At 50.7% G+C, this 9739-nt stretch overlaps 1 protein-coding gene across 1 annotated transcript; it reads right to left on the bottom strand.

Moving 5' to 3' along the window:
- Positions 1–3820: 3820 nt before the first annotated feature.
- NKX3-2 (NK3 homeobox 2) lies at positions 3821–7541 on the bottom strand. The gene is made up of 2 exons (XM_087723790.1): positions 7049–7541; positions 3821–4371 (listed from the first exon to the last, which is right to left on the bottom strand). Exons 1-2 carry the CDS (start codon positions 7539–7541, stop codon positions 3821–3823), a joined length of 1044 nt encoding a protein of 347 aa, XP_087579916.1.
- Between the last annotated feature and the right edge of the window lie 2198 nt (positions 7542–9739).

The raw sequence follows: 9739 nt of genomic DNA, 5'->3' as shown, positions 1-9739 counted from the left end.
TCCCTCAGGTAGGCGCAGCTAAAGAAAGGGGGAATGGAACAGCAATGATAGCTACCTCCTTTTGGGGGTGGGTGGGATGGAAGACCACAGAATTCTCAAGAACTCTGAATTGACCAGCCTTGCTTAGGGCACCTTAGTCCTGGTAGAATTAGGCTCGTTCCATTTTTAAGTGTGCTAGGAATGCTCTCTGCCCACCCCTCCAGCTTAGCAAGACCCAGTTCCATTGGGTTGCCCTTGGGCATTCAAAAATTCTAATGGGGGAAAGATAGTCATTTCAGAGATAATGCCTACAAAGCTGTTTTTAAGGCTCCTTTTCAGTCCCGGACACATCCAAAATTTCAAGGTTCAAGGTTCATTTTACTTATATGCCGCCCTATTCCCGGGGGGGACTCAGGGCGGCGCACAAACCCAAGGAGGGGAAGGGAAACACAAGAACTACAACAAAAAAATACAGGGAATTTAAAACAACCAACAGCCACACGATTCGAGAGGGGAAGGGAACTCATCGACCCCAGGCCTGCCGACACAGCCAGGTTTTAACGGCTTTTCGGAAGGCCTGGAGAGAGGTGAGGGTCCGAATCTCTGCGGGGAGCTCGTTCCAAAGGGCCGGAGCCGCCACAGAGAAGGCCCTCCCCCGGGTAGTAGCCAGATGACATTGGCTAGTAGACTGAACCCGGAGGAGGCCTAATCTGTGTGATCTAATGGGTCTTTGGGAGGTAATTGGCAGCATGGACCCCCTCCGAAGTCTGGTTTTGAGGAGACTTTATTCCTGGCATCTGGCACTGACTGCTTTCCTGCGACTCACAACAAGGCCAATCTTTCCCAAATAAGCTCCAGATCCCAGGATCAAGGATCCAAAAGCACCATACGAAATGAGCCAGCATATTTTGAGGCAGAAATGAAAAGCCTTACACTGGAGGAGACCTGCTGCTTAAAGAATTGTGCATTTTAAGGACACCTCCTATTGCTGCCTTTTCAGGATATGGGAAGGAAGTATAACAAAGAAAAGTGCCATGTGATTCTTTTATTATTTTGAAATTATTTATTTTACTATTTTTATTGATTTTCCCCATGGGGAAACTAAAGGGCAACTAAAGGTTCCCTTTTCTTAACTGAAAACCCTAGTAGATGAATTTCTTCTGCGCGTTTAGAGGACAACTGGATCCTAGGGAGTTTATTCCAAGGCAAATGGTCAATCTGACCGAATGAACAACTGCACAAAGAACGTTGTTGCTATTTGCTAACATATGGATCGTAGTAAATCTGCTCCAACTAATTTGATGAGAATCAAAAACATAATTCTAAACTGGACAGAGTTTCTGCTACCAACGATTTATAAGCTATTAATGAAGGAATTGAAGTACATCTTTGAGGAAAGGAGAGGAAAGGATGAGGAAGATTCTCTAGCCCGAAGTCAGAAAGGAGTGAGTTGGTATTTGCCTGGAGTTTAAAGCGTGGTCAGTCAGGAAAAGTGCTTCTTCCAAATTTGTTAATGCATTTGAAACGAGTTTGGTCCCTTGAGTGGTTATATCTAGAATGCGCTTTTCGGGGTTAAAAAATCCCCATGCTAGCTGCATGAAATGTTACAGTCTTCCTGAGAGTGGAAAGAACAATTAATCGAAAAATGAAATGTACAAGTGGAAGGAAGAAGGACAACTGGCTACCTATGCAAGGATTTCAGAAGATTCCAATTTGCACCACGAGAAGATAGTAGGTCCTCCCCACTTCCGCCTCCACCTATCAGGGTTGTGATGATAATATCTTGACGCAACAGCTCTCCAAAGCTTTTGCTCCCTTCAGAACACCCTAAAATTTGGGAGTGTACAGAGGACACACAATACCATCTTTAGCCAGATCCTCAGATGATCCGCCCATAGGGCCATAAGGATAGCAGGAAATCCAATTCCTTCAGCCACGACTTAATTCAGAATCTCGTGTAAATGTAGCTATTTACCTTATTAGCTTCCTGAATCCAGACTCATTTCTTTGGTTTTACCTGTGCTCAAAAGCAGGATTTCCTGGCTACTCTTGCAGGCCCCTAGACCTTTATCTCCTACTCTAAATCCAAGTGAAGTTATACAGGAACTGGAGCCAAGTTTTGTCTGGTGGTCCTGGTGACTGAAGGGGCAAAATCCTCAATCCCATGAGCCCTGAGCTGCTCAAAGCCTTTCAGGCAACTAAAGCAGGTGTCCCAGAAGCTTTCTAGAAGGGAAATCGAGTCAGCCACTGGGTTTCACTATTCCCACAGGTGCTACATATCCTCCCACATGACTTAGTTTGCCGTTTTTGCCTTCCCCTCCCATTTTTGATACAGTGCAGCCTATAACACATCCCAATTTGTGGACAGAGAGGCTATTTAATCCATCGTTTTCACTTGCCATCTACCAAGAGGCTCCCAGACGTCCTAAGAACATTGCTTGGACTGGTTCTCCATTCACTATTTCTTCTTTTTCTGGATCCGTGAATGCATTTCTTTCCAACAATGTCTAAACTTCTCTTATTAAATATCTTTTCTTCAGAAGAATCACCATTCCTCCAGCAAGTGCCAAACTGCTGTTTTTCCCTTTGCTACTTCGCCTCCCTCCCCTGTCTACTCTTGCCTACTTATTTCATCAGAAATAAAAACAAACCCCTTATTTTGATTTTGTTACAAACGAGAAGAAATCTCTGGCTGGCAACTGCGGAGAGAAAGGGTGATGGTTGAAGACTTTTAACTATGAGCCCTCCTTAAATTGGGTCAACAACCCAGTTACTGGGTTCAGATTTAAATTCAAGCCTCTCGGGGTAGACATAACCTTCGGGTCGCAGCCAATAGCCAGGGAAACTAGCAGGTTTGCGAGGTGCCTTGCAATCGGCCCATTTATTTTTTAGAACACAGTCAGCTTGATATTTGGATGGCGACCCAAATGCCCGTAGTCGCCAAATAAAAGAGAAGGAACCCCCGTAAAAGTGAGGCGATCAGCGAGTGATCAAGTAATCCTATGACCGCGGCCTGAAATGTAAGTTTTTCTGGTGGAAACCAAACTCTCCAAACAGTCCGGGAGTGTTCAAACCAAGCGCAGTTTTAGAATTAAAAAAACAAAGCAATTGCCAAAAGTTAAACTGATTTTTATAAATTACGGGGACAGTACAAGGAAGGGATGGACTGACAGATATTCACAATTCAGTAGAAGTAAATTGTCATTATTGTTTGCAACTTTCCACCTAAAAAAAAAGAGGGGGGGCATTTACTGCGAAATCGGAGAAGGGAAAAAAAGGCACCGAATGACTTCAACATTCCCACCGTAACTTTCTTTTCCCATTCAAAAGCCCGCGTATTAAATTCATAGCAAATATAAAAAAATAATTATAATCACAACGATTTTAATACAATCAAAAAGTGCTAGAATCATATTGTTTTCCAAACTGCGGCCCCATAACTACGAGAAAGTCAGCCAGGAAACTGGGAGGAAACTCTCCTTATACAGCCGCGGAAAGGTGGTCTGTTGGATTAGACTGAGCGCTCTTGTTTAGGCACTTTCCGATTGCCTCCCAGGCGCTGGACAGGAGAACGGCCCGCTTGGTTTTCCCGAAAAAAACCTCGACTGTTCAGCGAGGCCGGCAGGAGGGGATTGACTCTGCTCCGGCGGCGTTTGGGCAGTTTTGAACAGAGAAAGGAGGACGGTTGAGGCAACGCCAGAAGAGCAGAAGCTGCTGGAAGAACAGATCGGCTCCCGAGTTTTCTCCTACTGCTCTTCTCTGCCTTCCTTGCCTCCTTCCCTTGTTTCTCCTCTCCCTACTCTCCCTCCCTTCATGCTCTGGAGCGGCCGGGATCCGACCCTCATTTGATGCCCCCGGCGGCGGCGGCGGCGCAGGCAGAAAGGGCCCAACCCGGCAGGCAATAATAAGGGTAATAGTAAGAGGGCTGGAAGGAAAAGAGGGAAGGCGGCCGGACCATCTCGTTGGGGTGGTATTGCCTCTGATCATCACGAACTAGCACTTTGACCGCCACTTTCTTGGCCGCCGGCGCGGCGGACAGGAGGTCCGCGGTCAGCTGGCGCCGCTTCGTCTTGTAGCGCCGGTTCTGGAACCAGATTTTCACCTGCGTCTCGGTGAGCTTGAGCGAGGCAGCCAAATCGGCGCGCTCGGGCCCAGAGAGGTAGCGCTGGTGATTGAAGCGCCTCTCCAGCTCGAAGACCTGCGCGTGGGAAAAGGCCGCCCGCGAGCGCTTTTTGCGCGGTTTCTGGGACGCCGTCGAGGCTGCCACTGGGGCCGGGACGCCCGCTGACATCGCCTCGTCCTCCTCGGAGAGGGCTTTGGAGCCCTGGTCGCCGTGTTTGGCGTCGTCCTCCTCCTCCTCGTCGTCTTCCTCTTCAGGGTGGCTGCCGCCTCCTGAGGAGGGAAAAGAAGACAGACAAGAGTCAGGACAGGAGGCGTCGGAATTTAGGGGCGCCCCTTCAGCCACGCGCCCCGCCTCCCCGGCTTCCCCTCCACCTCGGTTTCTCCACTGGGAGCAGAGAGACTCGGCCTGCAATCGGAGGGCCCCCTTCCGGCTTCCCATTCTGCCCGATCCTGAAGCAGCATTGGGCCTACAGTTCTCCTGCCCCTAAAGCAAACCTCCTTCGAGGTGGAGGCGCCGAATCCAGTCAAGGCGCTATGGCCGGTGGTTGTCATCGCTTCTCTACTCTCCTAGGGGTTTGTGACGGATGTCCCACCGGATTCAGAGCCCTATTTTTCTTGGGCTTCTCCCGCGCGGCCACACGCACATCTAAGCCTTTTAAAAACAGAGGCCAACAGTTGCATGGATAACACGTGTAAAACAAAGGATGTTGAACGGGAAAGAGACCCGCATGGGATGGAAATTTGTCTGTCCCAGGGTAAACACTCTTTATTTTGCTTCCTCTCCTTTTTGGTAAAGAAGGGGGGGGGTGCAGAAGGCTGCACTTTGGCTGAGAGGGGCGCCCACGAGTTGCCCTGAAATGGAATGACCCCAAGACAGACTTGAAGACACTGTCTTCGAAATTGGGAAGTAGCACTGTGTTTGATCCAGCCAACATTTGCTCGGGACCGCAGGGGTTGCTCCTGCCCTCAAGGCAGCCTTTCTCCTTCCTCATATGACCTGCCTGTACGCGCATCCTTTTTGTCAGTCGCCTTGCGGACTGCTGTGGGGCTGAGGGGAGGCCGTATCAAGGAAGGAGCGCCACAATCCCTCTGCTAAATCAGGGCTCCAGTCTGTCCAGATAAGGGGTGGGGAAGGGGAGAGCGAAGCGCCACCAAGGAGCAACGAAAAGAAGAGCCTTCACCACAATTCGAAAATTGACATTTCTTAATTTCCCAGCAATCAAACTCTCCTCGCAAACGCGGCCAGGAGCGAATCCTCTGTTAGCGGAGCCGCAAAGCTCCAGTCTGTCCCGCCATTTTCCAATAAGCCGCAGTTCGTAACTTAAATCCAACGGGTTTCAAACTAGATCCCGTACTTCCCAGTTTCAAGGCTTCTTTTGGCTTCAAAATCTCACCCCGGGCTCACAGGATCTCAGCCGAGCGGCAGTCGAGCCTCTAGAGGCAGGAGCTGTAGAAAGTAAGGTAGAAATCACCCTTCTAAGTGTTCTTGCCTCAAGTTCATTTGCCGGAACCGGCAAGGCGCGTCACTCCCACCAGCGAACCTGGTCTCGCCCTGGCTTGGTTTCGACAGGTGGACCGAAGCATGTTTACTTCAAAGATCAGACCCTTCTGGTGTGCTAAAAGTGAGAAGAAAAGCAGCTCAACTTTGCGTGCTGGTCTCCGGATTCCTAAGGGTAGAAAACTTCTCCGTTCGAGCCCTTCGCTTCTGGGCCTCTCTGGCGCTTCTCTTTGGACATGCTGGGCTTCCCTGGGGACGCATCCTTGGTTCCCCTCTGACAGGTTCTCCAAATGGAGCGGCGGGCAGAAATGAAAGCTCTTCCCTGCAGCCTAGAAAAGTCGAAGAGGGCAGGCGACGCATCTTTTCCTCCCGCCCCGCATAAGTCTTTGCTCGGCCCAAGCGGAAAAACTGCCAGGGAGATGCCATCCTGCAATCGGCACCCTCCTACTCCCCACCTCCCGCCCGTTTACTGAAGCCTCCCCGGGATCCATTTCAGGCCCCGGCGGGTTTATTGAAGCCGCCCCGGGATCCAGCTAGTCTGGAGAAGGCCAAGCTCGTTTGCTGCATTTGCCACTGCGAGGCCGGCGACTGGGAGAGAAGCGGGGGAAACGAATTCTGCCTGGAAAGGGAGAGGATGTGGAGGAGGACGGGGCCCTTCTTTGCCTCTAGTAACGAGGCTTCACGCGATCCATTTCCTGTAGAGAAACATCCTCTATTAAGTTCGAGCTGTCTTTCCCGAGCTCAGCGAGGCCTTTGTCCATCGGAAGTCCCATAACACTGCGTCGGAGATGAGTCTTCGGGGCTCCGCAATCACGGCAGCCAGCCAGAACTGAGAACTGTTTTCTGAACTCGGAGAGCGACGACGAGAGTGCAATTAGCAACATGCTTCGAGCGGGTTAAGTGGGCTCCCCGACTGGCCTGGCGTCTCCCCCTGTTTGCACCCTAGTCGGCCGCTTCTCAGGCCCAGCCGAAGAGCGGCCCTCCGCTTCCGCCACCCGTTTCCCGGCTGCCTTTACTGGATTAGAACGGGTTCCTCCCGAAGGGACACGCAGGTAGGAAAAGCAACAACGGCTTAGGGCTTTGCGGTTGTTTTTTTTCCGCCAGGCCCGGCAAGCGCTGCCTTTGAAACCCAGAACTGGAAGCAGGGCGAGACTCCAGATTGCCAGCCCTGGCTGAAGGTGACGCCGCTGCCCCTCGAAAGGTGGCCTTCTAGCGGTGACCCACTGGCCAGAACGCTTCGTTTTCGGAGGATTCCCGGAAGGCAGCGCGGGATCGTCCGCTCTCTCTAAGAGAGAAGTCCCCCTCTACTCTCCCCAATCAGAGCTTTACACCCTCGAGATCTCCGGGTGAGCAGGAGCACGACTTTCGCCCCCTACCTGGCTTTGTCTCCCACCGGCATCGTCCCGCTCCACAGTCCTCCCTTGATCGCTCCGAAGGGACCCGGCTCACCTGTTGTCCCTCGGCCCGGGGGACGGCTTTCCGGGGACGGAGGAGGGTGGCCTTGCTCGGTGCTGATTCTTCCCGCGTGGGATTGGGCTCTGCCCTGACCGTGCAGCCTCTCTCGGGGTCTTCGGGAGTCAGCGGGCACGGGGCCCTCTCTGCTGCTAGGTTCCTGTTCGTCGTGGTCCTCCCTGTCGCCGTCGTGCTCCTCGCTCAGGACAGAGTCCGAGTCCCAGATGGGTGGCCGGGCAGCTGCGAGGTCAGAGCGCTGCTGCTCCTGGCGTGTTGGCGGCTGGGGCGGCTGGAGCACGGGGCCCAGAGTGGTGGCCTCCGGGTCAAAGAGACGCCAGCAACAGGCGGATGTACCCTCGGGACCGGGCAGGAGTATCGGCGGGCAGGGACGGGTGGCAGCTACGACTCGCACGGCGCCCACTTCCTTCTTGGTGAGGAGGGCTTGGATGGAAAAAGGCGTCGGGGCCAGGCTAGCATTGCGCCGGGCCATGGCTGGGCCGGCTGCTCGTCTGGCGCCTCGGGCAGCAGCGGGAGGTCTACCTTCAGTTGGACGCTGCCCTCTGCGCCCCCAGGCCCGTTGCGCGCTGTTCCCATAAAGAGCCCAGCCGTCGCCAACCTGCTGAGACGCTCCTTTTGCCAGGCAGCTCCCGACTCCGACCCACACCGCGCCTCTGCGTGCTCGCTGGCTTTCGGTCGCTTTTTGCAGCCCACCCAGCTGTCAGTCCAGCGGTGGAGCGCCAGAGCCGAGGCCAGGGCCGGCCTTTCCTCGTGGGTGGGGCTCGTCCTGTGCGGCGCGTTCATTGGCTGCGCTACTTTTCCGGCCCGCGGGAGACTCCATCTCTGGAGCGGTCGCCTTAACCCTTTCCCGTGCGAAGGGTTTTCCTGCCCGAGAAAGAGCTTCTGATAGGGAAGGAAGGGAAATTCTTCGAGGGCAGCCCTTCTCCATTTTTACGCCTCTCCCGAGTCAGCGGGATACATCTTCGGCCTTTCTAGGATAGTTAAGCTCAAACCCCATCTGGGGCAACCGATAGGTAAAGCTGTTGCTGAATCAGACTTTTTGTGCCCAAGCCTTTGAGGCAGTGGCCATATAAAAAAATCTGGGACCGTATTAGAAAATCTGAGCACTGACAAAATTTCCATTTGTTAATTGCAAAAGGCCACATGCTTGGATCCATACATATCAAACCGATAAATTAATTTCCTAGGATCTAGGTTCTTGGGAAGAACCTGATACCTATGAAGGCCAGCGCCATCTAAAGAACTGGCAGCTGTGATGGCACATTGTTGTGAACAGAGAATAATTCGAGAATTTATAAGGACGACTGCTTCGTTATTTTTCCTTTAATCAAAATGCTGAAATCGAGAGTCCATCTTCTCTGCCTGGAATGAAATGAAAAAGAACATATATTTCTACTGTTTATTCTGCCTCTGAAACACATTCAAAGATAGCGAAGATTTTGCTATCTAATATAATGATGTTGCCAGAGCTTGTCTTTTGACGCTTGAGAATTTGTAAGACTGAAACTCGAAGAGAGAATTAAGGGTGCATTTTCTTCTCAACCTAGAAAATGCACTTTGAAAGTTCCTCAAAACAAAACTAGGCGAAGTTCCATATTTTTGTCAGTTCGAATCAATTCTATGCAGGGTTTTGATTGCAGCAGAAAACTTAGACGTTTCTAGGGGGAAAAAACCTCTGCCATGTCCTTTGCCAGACTGGTGTCTATGCTTTTCATATCTGATTCCTCAGCGCTTTATGCAGAACAAGTTTGTCAATTTATTTATTCAAAAACATTCTCAGCGCGAGTGCTTGGTGTATAAATTGTGAACGAATAAATTTTATACACACAAAAAAATTGAACAAATTCGGAACAAAATTAAAATGATTTGCCTCAGCGAGTGTGTGGCTAATAGTATCCAATATTTATCATTATGGATAATGTCACACATTTGTTGCGTGTTTCAGGGTTGCAGAGTGAAATGAACAGATGGCCTGTATGTGTATACCTATATACGGAATAAACTATGGGAAAAATATCAGTTCTCCAAATAGAAAGGTAGGGGTTTAATAACCTCAAAGGGATCTGGGCAACTAGGAATCAGTAGAAGTTTTAACACACACACACCGCATCCTCTCTCGAAATTTACAAAAGAAACTGGGGCGGGGATGGGGAGAAAAGTGGGACAGATGGGACACATTTCTTAAGCGAGTTGCTCCTAGGATATTAGAGTCTGGGGGTTACTTGGGGATGAAAACGCTGCTCCTGCGCCTTTCTTTAAGGCAGGAACGACTCAGATGTGCCACCGTATGTGTTAAGACACGTTCCTCAGAATAAATAGGCCAAGATATTTTCTAATTTCTATGAATGTATCTTTAGTCCACTGAACGTTTGCAACGGTTTTAATAAACAAGTCAGAACTCCCGTGGAATCAGTACTATCTTCAAGTCGGGTGTTCCTTGAAACACCGTGTGAATTTTGATTCCGCGAGTGAAATTTCTGCAACCTCCGAATTCCCCTGCACGGGGATACAAATTATGAAATTTGTAGACACCACTTGTCTACAAATCGACTTGTCTACAAGAGACACGACTTGTGTCTACAAGAGACACGACTTGTGTCTACAAGAGACACGACTTGTGTCTCTTGTTCCTTGACTATTGGGAGCAAGACCTTTTCCTATAGCCGGGAG

This window comes from Thamnophis sirtalis, unplaced genomic scaffold (assembly GCF_051295495.1).
Source record: "Thamnophis sirtalis isolate CommonGarterSnake01/CBP01778 unplaced genomic scaffold, rThaSir2_p1.2 scaffold_10, whole genome shotgun sequence".
Taxonomy (NCBI): Eukaryota; Metazoa; Chordata; class Lepidosauria; order Squamata; family Natricidae; genus Thamnophis; species Thamnophis sirtalis.
The sequence above is the reverse complement of the archived record's forward strand: the minus strand, read 5'-3'. Positions and strand labels throughout refer to the sequence as shown.